Source organism: Perca fluviatilis, chromosome 22 (assembly GCF_010015445.1).
Source record: "Perca fluviatilis chromosome 22, GENO_Pfluv_1.0, whole genome shotgun sequence".
Lineage (NCBI taxonomy): Eukaryota > Metazoa > Chordata > Actinopteri > Perciformes > Percidae > Perca > Perca fluviatilis.
Window position 1 is genome coordinate 24,145,596 of NC_053133.1, and position 12,038 is coordinate 24,157,633.

Consider the following 12,038-nt stretch of genomic DNA (forward strand, 5'->3'; position numbering starts at 1 on the left):
CCAACCAAATGAGATTCTGCAACATGCATCCTCCCCGAGTGGGGGGGGTTGACTTTCAGCCCCGGTCTAAAAGGATTACAACATTCCGTACGGTTTGAGCCGAGCAAATAGGACTGACAAAAAGAAAGTTGAAAAGAACAACAGAAACAGAGCGAATGAAGATGAAAAGTAAAAGTACTAAGCACGATCAAACAGCTTTTGTCTTCAGAGAGTGGTGACTGATGTGCCACTCGTCCTTTTAAGCTTGTAAAAAGACTAATGGCAACAACAGAAAAACCTGAATTGATTATCTGAGTGTGGTATACATTTAGAGAGCCAGAGGCTGCGGCCTAAGAGCCCGTCTCCTGAAGACGCCATTAAGGCATCAACATTCGAGCACCACACTTAATCATGACTCTGAGCACTTGTTGCCCACCCCCCCCTACCCCCAAGTACATGCAGCTGGGCACTTCTTCTCATTGTCAGCTCACTAGCCAGTTGTCACATAGGATTGCGGTACGTAGCTCTTATCTGATTGCAATTACTGTTTGGTAATTGCTTGATAAAGTACAAGTGATGAATGAGGCTCTAAAAGGAATGAATGGCTTTCGAGTTGAACACATGGCTCAACATAGAGAACAACCATCTGCATCCATATCCTCAGGTGTAGGCCGTGTTCTCACAGTGCACTGGGTCGGAAGAAAAACTACAAAACAACACTACCAGAAACACAAAAGGAAAGTCTTTTGTCATTGCAAGTGACACCATGGCAACCAGAGAACACAGCGTGGAACAAAACCACTTTTGTTAGTGGTGAAAAAAATGAATCGGAAATAACACAATGGCAGGTTATTATAAACAAGGGAGCAGCTCTTGACACACAGTAAAAGATAGAATGATGAAACTACACTTGAATTACAACATCCCGTCTCCAGTTGTTTGGTAAACTCAATCTCCCCCGGTTGCTTCCCCTTTTTTTTTCTTTTTTACGACTGCTTTATCGAGTTGTGAAGTGCTAACAAATGAAAGTTTAATCTTTCCTGAACAAGTGTAACAAAAGCTGTTGGAACGGGAAGGAATTAAGGGAAGCAATCGAGATGAAGGGGAACAGGAGACTCTGGCGGTGTCTTGTTGTGGAGCTGGTTGGCTGCTAATCTTGCTAATCTTGCTGTATTGGCCAATGGTTTTTATTTATTTTTTTTTTTTTTCCTCATGCAGGAGGGGAATCGTACACTGCCTCTCATTAGCAGGCGAGCTGCATACAGGCCTCGCAGGGCCGCGGCTGTCACTGGGGGAAGAGAATGTTTGTTTATTTCATTATTTCTTACTTTACCAAAGGGCACATATCCACTGAAAATGGTTAATGGCCTGTGGTTTAGGAGTGTTTGTGCTGTACTATCATATCTCATAAAGTATTTACAGCCCCTGATAGGCCCCAGTGGTTCTTGGTCTGCTGGATAGACGCCTCAACACAGTCCCTAGCAAGTAAGCAATGTTCTCTGTATGTGCACAAACACACACAGCGCGCACGGAAATACACACTAGCCTTCAGTAATGGGCTGAAAATCAGAGGAAAAAAAAAAAAAAAAAAAGGCAGATGAACACAGACATAATATTCTTCCCAGTCCTGAATGACTCAGCGGTTGAAGCGACCTGGGGGAAGGACTCAAGCGTCTTATGGCAGTCGAGTGGAAAGGTGCAGGGATGTGTGTGTTTGTTTGTAGTGGGGAGGGGGGTTTTTGGTCTTTGTTCATGCTCCCCCCCCCTCCGTTACCAGCTGCTCACCTTGGCAAAGAGGCAAGGAGTTTGCAATATGGCACAGGCCTGGCTGTACCCGCTCCATGGCAACCCCTGCGGGTCTCCAGCGGCGACCTGGAGCACACATTGGCAGTGTTTGTTGATTAGGCGATAAGTTTCTGCTTGTGCGCTGGGAGGGGGGGGGCGACTTCAATTATGCTCTTCTCCCAGGGTGCAAAGGGTGTGATGAGGTCATGCGGCGGCGAGGCACGGCAAACATCTGTCTGACAACGTCGCAGGGGCGAAGCGATGTCGGAGCGAGATACGCCAACATCACCACAGCACCTTGCGTTTGTTTCCATGCTATCACCTGCCCACTGCTGTTTCGAACACCCGTTGGTTTTGTCAGGGGGAGATTAATTGATTTTTCTATCAGCCAATATTCAGCCTTTGTCTCTGCAATCAAGTAGTACGTTATATTTGAATGAGGGGCGAATGGAGGTGATATATTTTGTTCATTTGTTATTTTTTTTCGATATTTCATTTTAAATTGAGAAAGAAATTCAGAAAGAAAAAAAATATGTTCCTGTGAGAAAATATTTCAGCCTATTCCCATCATATTTAACTTTTCTCAAGAACAATTTACCTTGATTTTAGAAAAAACTAGGAACAGTTTGAAATGTTCTCTACACAGTTTAAAGAGAATGATTTAAGAAAACGTGACTCAAAGACAAAAAAACGTGTACTAAAAAATACAAGACGCTGAGTCTAAAATAAATACCAGAATCAGCCTTAAAAAGACGCCATGTATAGTTTGTGTGTAATTGTACAGTGTGTACAACTACTAAGGCTGTTAAAAGCCTCCAAATTCCCAGAACCAACACTGAGGACGTGACCTCGGCCCCGGCCCTGCAGCAAAGTGAAAACAAACTGTTGGGAATGGCCTGTAATTAAAAGATAACATTCTAGAAATTATGCATGGGACACAAAACAAAAGATGTGATAGAGAAATATATGTTAACTGACATTTCACCTTTAAGTCTCTGCAGCTTTGACCACATATCTCAAGTTTACACATCAACGGACATTTGATAGGCTATTTTTGTACACAGTCTGAGGCTACCATCTGGCTACATAGAAGGCGGCCAGTTCTCGACAGGCCAGGACACAAGGCCTTAAAGGCTAACTGGCTAATTGCCCTAAGCAACCCATTTCCAGTGCCATCTTTTTGGCCTAACTCGAGTGAAGCACAAATGGCGGCCAGATCGAGTCTGCACTAACATTTGCTGCACTTGAAGCTGATTAATTTCACAAACAAAGACGGCTCGCTTCGAAGTTCTCACGCGCAGATGTCTGATGAGTACCACTGCACTTCTCAGCCCACTTTAAAACTGGAAGATGAAGCACGTAGGAATATAAATAAATATCTTCTACTGTGAAAAAACGCCAACCATTGGAAATATTATGGTATCACTCTGCAGAGAAGGCTAATTGAGTGGAAGTGTATAGCATGTCATTGATGATATAATGATAAATGCGCAATAGTTTGCTTCCCAACTAATTCACTGCCAAGACATTTTCCTGCAGTTTTGCCTTAGAGCCTTATTTCAAATCAACTTGTTAGAAGGATTCTCTGAATTCAAGTTTCATTTTTCTTGATTTGAGTGCAGCTACATTTACTTGATCTTTTGCCACTCAAGATACAGGCACTGATTATTAGAAAAGCATTAAAACAAGTCTGTTGCAAACAGTTTGAAATAGTTTGGCACTGCAATGGCAGACTGTTTTACTTGGCTTAAAGGAGGTATAGAAATAGTGAAACATTTTGGGGGAAAACCGCTTATTTGCTTTCTTGCTGAGAGTTAGATGAGAAGATTAATACCCCACTCATGTCTGTATGCGGTAAAAAAACCACAACCCCCTCCCCAAAAAAAAAAAAAAAACAACCCCAAAAAAAAAAAAAAAAAAAAAACACCACTTCTATATGAACACCAAAAGCCCTTTTAAAAAAAAAAAAAAAGAAAAAAAAAAAAAAAAAAAAAAAAAAAAAAAAAAAATCAACTAATTAAGTACATATCTTAAATTTCTTTTTTCTTTAAAAATAATTTCCCACCTTTTTTTTTTTTTTTTTTTTTTTTTTCTTTAATAAAAAAACAAAATAATAGAAAAAGTTTTGGCAGCTCGTTACTCGAACTTAATTAAAAAAACAGAAATTATGTGTGTAGCTACAGTTAAAATACAGAACATTTTCTTTCAGGCTGATTATATAAAATTCTGTCATACAAAGCTGCTCAGTTAGTAACCCTCTGAAAACAAAAGAAAATTAAAAAATGTTGGGGAAAAAAAAAAAATCTAAAATGTTGAAAAAAAGCGCAAAATGCAGTTGTCAGAGCACAAATTATGCAATTTGAAAAGCAAATATCAATACAAAAATACAACTGTATGTGAATCACAATCTATGGACAATTTCTGTTAAAATAAACAGACATGCAACTGTTAATACACAGCTATTTGTTACAGAGTGTGTATAGACATGGTAACTCTTGGCAAGAAAGCTTACAAGCTTATTTTCCAAAATGTCAAACTAGTCTGTGAAGAAAATTAGGATTTTAGGCCGCTATTATAGACAGAATGACTTGAGAAGATGGAGATTTTTATTTTTTTATTTTTACAGTGGCCTTTTCCTTTACATAAAGATCAGCAGTCCCAGTGTTAATGGATATAGCGTCATGCTCTCTGCCTTTTTTACGATTTGGTACCACAGGAGGGCAAAGGAGAAAAGGCTAGCTATTGATGTGCCAGAGCTTCTTGGTGACCATGCTGAATGCACATGTGGCTTTCTTTTCTCCCCCCTGTGACAGTTTAATTGTATTTTCGATATAAATTGATCAAAGGGCCATTGTGAATGTACGTTGGGCTGCCACATTGATTTCCGGGGGAGTTTTTATTTTTTTTCCTCTTAATTTGAGTAGAAGGGCAGCAGTAAATTCTCCTCGGCAGCAAGGTGGGCAACTGGGAGGGACGGGTCACTGCAGCAGGCGCAGGAGTTCGATACTCTGAGCTGCCTTGTAATATCCTTCAGGGGAGAGAGGAGAAACTCTTCAGAACCACAAGATCTCTCTGTTTTCATAGAAATGATAGTCGACACAGCATATGTCACACTGTCTATCTCACATCTCAGCCGAAAGGAGAGGACTCAACGGTTATTAACTGAATTGTCGTGCCGGCAGAGATAGGCAGCTTGATAGACAATCATAGAAAAGGACATTGCAGCTATAACAGCGGGAGAAAGATAATAATGTTGAAGTGGATTGTTTTCAGCCAACCGAGTCTCTATTTGGAAGCACGTACTGTAAAGCAGAATAGAAAACAAATACAATTCTGCAGGATATTCTCCTGGCTTGGTTAGACAGAGAGAATAAGAAAGAAAGAAAAACAAGAGTTGTTTTGACCAGAATTCAAGTGGGTTAATGAAACAGTGCTCCACTCTAGATCCTAATCCGAAGATGCTGAAATTCTGCAACACACTCGTCTGGCTTGGTTAGACAGACAGAGATGGGAATGAAAACAGTCATTTTTTTTACCAGCATTCAAGCAGGCGAACAAAATAGTGTTAAAGATGCTAATCCACAAAGCTGTTCATCTCACACGTGCCAGCTTTGCCCTGATAAAACAGCATGAATTAGTAAAGCTTCCGAGCACCTGGGATGAAAAGCTTTTTAATATATGATGAGAAGGGAGACTTTGCAATGTGCTCCCACGTGACCCTGCTGCAACGCACAATATCCCCCCTCAGTCTGTCCACCCGGCAGAGCCAAGAACGCCAGTAGACAAAGACAACTCGCGCTCAAAGGAAAATATGCATTCGAACTGTCAAAATTCGAACGTGCCGGCTCACTTGAGTTAACGAGGTGTCAACAACAGACCTCAGAATCACGTACTAGTGCCCACTTATCGGGGTAATTCAGGTGGCGTTTGCCACGGTTTTTGTACTTTTGCAAACATGCCCTCTTTTTGCCCATTACCTCCCCCTGCAATTATTGGCATGTCCTTGGTTATTAAAGGAGGGGGAAAGGGAAGTAGGCAGGGAAGCAGTGGGAGGGGAAACGACTGGAAAAAGCTTTTGATGAGTTCTCTGAGATAAATATGTTGGGGGGATTTGGTGGTGGAATTAAAATGTCAGCGCATGCTAAGCTGCTGTTCATGCAGAAAAAAAATTAAACGGGAGATAGGGAGGGAGAGAGCAAATAATAATGAGAAACACCACAGACGAGTGGACTCTGGTGGTCCTCTGGCATGTTGGTTCATGTTGCTGATCCATCAATGATTGGCAGGCGGCGGACGTGCTCGCACTCACGCTGGTACTTTGCAGACTTGGACACACTGGCATTCTGTTTTACAGCACTGTGAAAATGCCACCGTGGCCCTGAGGTAAAATAACGATGACTACCTGCATGTAACAATACCAGTAAACGCAACATTTTAAACGCTCCGGCTCTGTGTTTTCTTCTTGGCAGGGTGTGAATTTCACCGAGACAAGGTGAAGCCACGAATGTGTATCGTGATGACTCGATGACAGCTTACTAAAGACGATATGAATCTGTTAAATAACACCAAACACACTTATCAAAGCTGTCAGTGTGTTTCTTTGCCAAGGCCCAGATTGGTCAGATCACTGATATGTGCACAGCGTATCAGAAAAAACTTAAGTGGAAAGCTGGGTTTCTACTTTGAAATTTGATTTTGTTGACATTCTCGGTACAAAGTGTGCATTGCTGGGAGGTTGTTGTTTTTTTTGCTCTGCACTTCTTAGAGATCACCTGTCAATCAAACCGTGGAGCCAGCACTGTGATGTTTCTCCATTTTTGTTGGACTTTATGTAGATGAGGTTCCTGTTCACTCTGGCTATTTCTGTTCCTGCCAACTAGGAGTTATTTCCCTTAAAAAGGGCTAGCCGACACTTTGTGTTCATTAGAGCAAATCAAGCAAATGTGAAAGCTTTCATGAACCAAAGTGTGACTCACTGTTGTGCTATCACAATTAGCAATAGAGAGCTGCAAAGTGGGAATTTATTAAAAAGAAAATGCCACAAATTGTTGCTTGAAATACATAGTTGTTTTGGGTGCTGCCACATTATTATATCAATTTCTTTTTCTCCACAGCTTCACTCAGATGGAGATCGAGGAGACGGAAGCGTGAGGTACGTCCTCACAGGGGAGGGAGCGGGGTCCCTCTTTAAGATAGACGAGAAGTCGGGGGACATCCACGCCACCAAGAGGCTGGACAGGGAGGAGAAGGCCTACTACATCCTCCACGCCAAAGCCATCAACCGCTTCACCAACGAGGCGCTGGAGGGTCAGTCCGAGTTCATCATCAAGATCCACGACATCAACGACAACGAGCCTCGATTCACCATGGACCCCTACATGGCCAGAGTCCCTGAAATGTCTGACATCGGTAAGTTCTTGCCGTAATTATTCCCCATAATTCCGTGAACTGTTCATAGTGCACGTACGTACCTACACTGTAGGGCTGTGTGATCATCGTTCATTGACTTGTATTGGAATGGTATCATTATATACAACTTGTCGAATAATTCTGGGCAAACCGTTAGTGTAAGTTTTAGTGTCCCGTGTTTTATAGGTTTTGTTTGAAGTAATGCCTCATAATGGAACATTGGTTTATTGCATTGAATATCAATTTGATTGAGTGTGATTCATCTTTGACTTTGGAAGTTGTTTGACAAAATAATCTCTTCTCAAGGTTGACCTACTAGCCCGGGAACCAGACGAATCTGAGAGCTCCTGTTTTATTTGCTCTGGCAGATCGGTCTGGTCCCAGTCAGTAGGGTTGGGTACCGAAATCGGTTCCTACGCAAACGGTAGGAATCGGACCGCATAAGAACGCAAATTTCGGTTCCACTCACCCACTTCAGTTCCACTTATTGTGTCGACTGAAATATTTTCCCTCTGTCACTCCGAAACGGACGTAAAAATACCACACTTTCTCTGTAGTCTGCCGTTAGCTAGCTACCGTAAACGTAGGCTACTTTTAATATGCCATATTTTCCCTCTGGGCTCACCAAAACGGACGTAAAAGCATATTACGGCTACCACATCTATAAAAGAGATGTCATTTTTCAGTTTTTCAAGAATCGGTTTAGGAATTGGAATCGTTTTAAAAGTAAAAATCCAAACGATACCCAACCCTACCAGTCAGACAGATGGGCCTGGCCAATCACAGCCATTTATCTCACATGGGGCGGTTTTAACACAATGACCGACAACTTGCGGAGCTTTCACGCTTCATGCAAAATACACATTGGCGTCATTTTTGGCTCACGTGAGCTTAAACCTAGCTTAGTAAAGATGAGCGCTGTTTTCGAAAACAACCAAGATGGCTGCAGCTAATGCGGAACTTTCTGTCGAAGTACTATTTTCCAATTCTGATGGTAAAAACACTTGTTCGCCGACATGTTGATGCTACACCATCACAGCTCATCTCTGCACGGTGTAGTCTGTTGACATGTGTCCGTTGCTCGCCGCTATGTCACATGTTTTATTGCTCTCATTGGTTGTAAGTCTATCCAATTGCGTCTACGGCCGTTGATTACGCCTCTTAGAAATCGAAAATGAACTGAGAGGTTCCAGACTAACTCGCTTTTGTAAACTGGTCTGGCGATGTCAGGCATCTTCTGCTAACATCTTACCTTTTTTATGTCAATAAATGCCCTTTAATACAGTGTAACAGATTAGCAAACCAGTTTAGATTCCAGAATTGTTAGCTAATGCAGGTCACTCACTAGGCCCATGTTACCATACAGCCCCCACCCCTGAGATATGTCTGCTATGTAGGGAAATTAATGACTTAAAAGATAAAGAAAATAAACAAACAAAAGACAGATCGGTCCATAAGTAATAACAATTATAACAATGTATATAAAATTAATAAGTAATACTAGGTTGGTGTGTGTACAGCAGGCAAAGAGAGTTGCATTTAGTGTGTAAAACCATATTTATTGATCATAAAACACACAATATTTAAGTGTTTACACAAACGAAGGTGTGTGTGTGAGGAGCTGGATTAAAAGGCTTATGATTCAAATAGGATAGAGACGTTATAAAATGCCAGTCTTACTGGATCAATGGGACTTTATCAATCATAATAATGATGCAGACTCAACAAAGAGCGCCCGGCTAATTAAATGAGACTAGGCGCTGTTTTATGACCGGAGAATAAACAAGGTAAAGCGTCTCTGTGACGGTTCCAGCACTGGTGCAGATAATCTTTTAAATACAGTATTGTATCTTATTAAAAACTGTATTTCATTTAATTACCAGCATTGTCAGCTGTGTCATCCCAGTGAATGACTGCAGATTCCACTTCTGCAGCGACAGTTTCTTAGACAGCACCATTTGCGGGTTTCGTGTCATCATTTCTTCTTCTCATTCGGCAACAAATTAAACTTTAATTCACCCTTGCACTTTGGCTCTGGCTTGGTTTAAAAATACACAGTGGCCTCATGTATATAGATCAACAATATAAAAAGGCTTCTAATCAATACTTGCATGAAAACATGGTTTGAACTCTCTGTTCTGTTCTGCTGCGGCGGAGCTTCGGGGACTGAGGGACATCGGTCTTGCAGCCCAGACATGTGACAGAGTTGTCACTTGGTTCAGCAACCCCAAGAGAGAGGCCAGCACTTATCTAAGGGCAGCACGGGTGCCCATGGCAACAACCGAGGTGTGATGTCACCGCTTGGCAGAGCATGTGTTCACGAGTGACTGCGTCGAGACGCTGCCCCTTTAAATGTGACATCCACTTTGAGTTTTATTATAGTCTCACGGCTCTGACATTCTTCTCTCGGACTCTCAGGCTGGGACGACATTGACGCGCCCCTCCTTTGACAACTGAACGATTACAGTCGAGGCTAAATCACTCCCCCTGCACCAAAACTGGGATTAATCCTGACTTGTTTGTCAGAAAATTCTTTTCTCAAAAGCTTAAAGTCGGCGATGAGATGGCTGATGTGGATCAGTGATATTTTCGAAAAAGCCGCCATGTCAGAGAAGCCTCTTTGAGTCTAATTCCCTAGTTAAAGGTATTAGTGATCAAGGTTCGGTGAACTTTGCTGAGGAATCCTCCCGAACTTTCACTTACACCAAATCAGACAGCCGTGGTCTTTCTCTATCTCTGCTTTTTGGTCCATACGATTTCTTTTTTTTCCCCACAATATCCTTCATCCATACGGATGACACTGATCTCAAAGGAGGGAAACACTCCTCTCACCCCTTACAGATCATAGCTGACATCAAATTAGAGAAGTTTCATGGGGTCGTTATCCCATTGTATTGCACAATTCTATATTTATACCACTTTGCCATTAAATATTTCTACTCAATTAATTTTCTTCTGCATGTAATGAGGCAACACTTTTGGCCCCGCAAGGCGCCATTTGGGAGGTAGCACTTGGCTAACCGTTTCCCTTTGTTCTACTGAAATAGGGCCTCAGCCTCTGTGGAAGAGAAAATGGATCACAGTCGTCCGTCTGCTATCAGATATTTGGCTTCTTAGAGACACTCCAGATCTGTGGATGCACTAATAGGCTTCTTGGGGTTTGCAAAGAGCCGGTATCGGTGCCGCTTGTATGCTTAGAGAGATATACTTAGAAAAATAAATTAGGACTTATCGATTACCCGCGGAAATCAATCATGTGTAAGGGTATAAGTGGCCGAGGAATAAAGATTGGTTTGGGTAATGCAAAGGGACAGAAATTATCAGTCACATTCTGCATGAGCGTGATTGGAAAGAGGACCCGACACCTCATCAGAAGGTGCATCAGCTTGACCAATTATCCAGCAGGCAATTTTCAGCAGTATTGAAGGGTTGATCTAAATCATTGTCATGAATCTTCTTTCCCCAGGCACCTCTGTAATTCAGGTGACAGCCATAGACGCAGATGACCCCACATACGGGAACAGCGCCAGGGTGGTGTACAGCATCCTGGAGGGGCAGCCGTACTTCTCTGTGGACCCAGAAACCGGTCAGTGTCAGGTTAAAAAGTCAAATCCAAAAAGTACTCTTAATGTACTCGATATACAGCTATTGGTGGTGTACTTTGTATGCATGCCTCCATGTTGTTGCTATAACCAACTTTTTCTACTAATGGTTGTCTGTAGCCTGAAGAAAGAATCCTTTACGACAGGGATCTTCAACAGGGGGTCCGGGACCCCTAGGGGGTCCTTAGAGTCACTGCAAGGGGGTCTTCAAATTATTATTATTATTTTTAACATGATTCCAACATATTATTAGCAAATATAAAATAAATCCCCACTGATGATAGGCTTACTAGCCAATAGGTAATGTAGCCATCCACAGATACAGTTCATCCCAAAGGATTGACTGTTCCACATGTGTGTTTAACATTAAAACATGATTTATAAAACCATGCCAACAATTATTAGGCTATTTATACAGCTTAGTATTCTATGCAAAAAAAAGGTATCTATAAATGCTTTAGGCTGCCCTAAAAGTTATTGTAGGACCAGATTAATATGCAACTTGATTTTATACAATATATGTAGTAGGGGGTCCCTGATTTGTCTCTCTTTCAGTTAAGGGGTCCTTGGCTTAACGAGAATCAAGTAAAACTAAACATTATTCTCAATTTAAAATAATAACCATTTCGTAAAGACTTTAAAGTGGCTACATGTAACTTTCAGTTTGTGTTGATTCTAGCGGCCGCTGTGGACAAAAGCAATAGTGTTTTTACCACACCTGCTGTCATAAAGGTCTTTCTTTACGGTGCCATATTACTGAGTTAGCGTCATAGGTGTAATTTACAGGGGGGATGAGGGGGTTACAACCCCACCGATAATCAAAACTGGACACTGCACCCCCCTCCCCCAAAACCTATTATAATTTCATTCACATAAATAAAGACATTTGCACCATAACTTGATGCAGAAAAGGCACAAATTGTTGCAGAATGACATGCTCACAATTTCAATTTTGCTCAAGAGTGGTGATCTCAACCCCCGCGTCATCACCTTCCCTTTTAGCTTTGAGTTGTTCTTCATTTCATTTCCTTCTTTTCTGTGATGGCCCTGCCCTGGTATCAGCCATAACTGCAACAGATAACTTATAAAATAACATAAAAATACAATTAGGCCTTTATAAAGAAAACTCCTGCTACCCACACAGACTTTTCCAGTGTTACGCTGAAATCTGTGACCCATCACAATGTGTTAGTATAGAGCCAGTCTACCTGCCGTAAATCATTTTGTGATTTTTGCGGGATAAATCAGACCTGTGCAGAGGCA

At 41.7% G+C, this 12,038-nt stretch overlaps 1 protein-coding gene across 2 annotated transcripts in view; it reads left to right on the forward strand.

Annotated features, from left to right (window-relative positions):
• LOC120552040 (cadherin-10-like) overlaps positions 1–12,038 on the forward strand; it is a 75,536-nt gene that overhangs the window by 28,332 nt on the left and 35,166 nt on the right. For both annotated transcript variants that reach the window (XM_039789684.1, XM_039789685.1), the window contains exons 3-4: positions 6,879–7,173; positions 10,640–10,759. In XM_039789684.1, the coding sequence (XP_039645618.1) occupies positions 6,879–7,173; positions 10,640–10,759 (415 nt within the window). The remainder of the gene's footprint in view (positions 1–6,878; positions 7,174–10,639; positions 10,760–12,038) is intronic.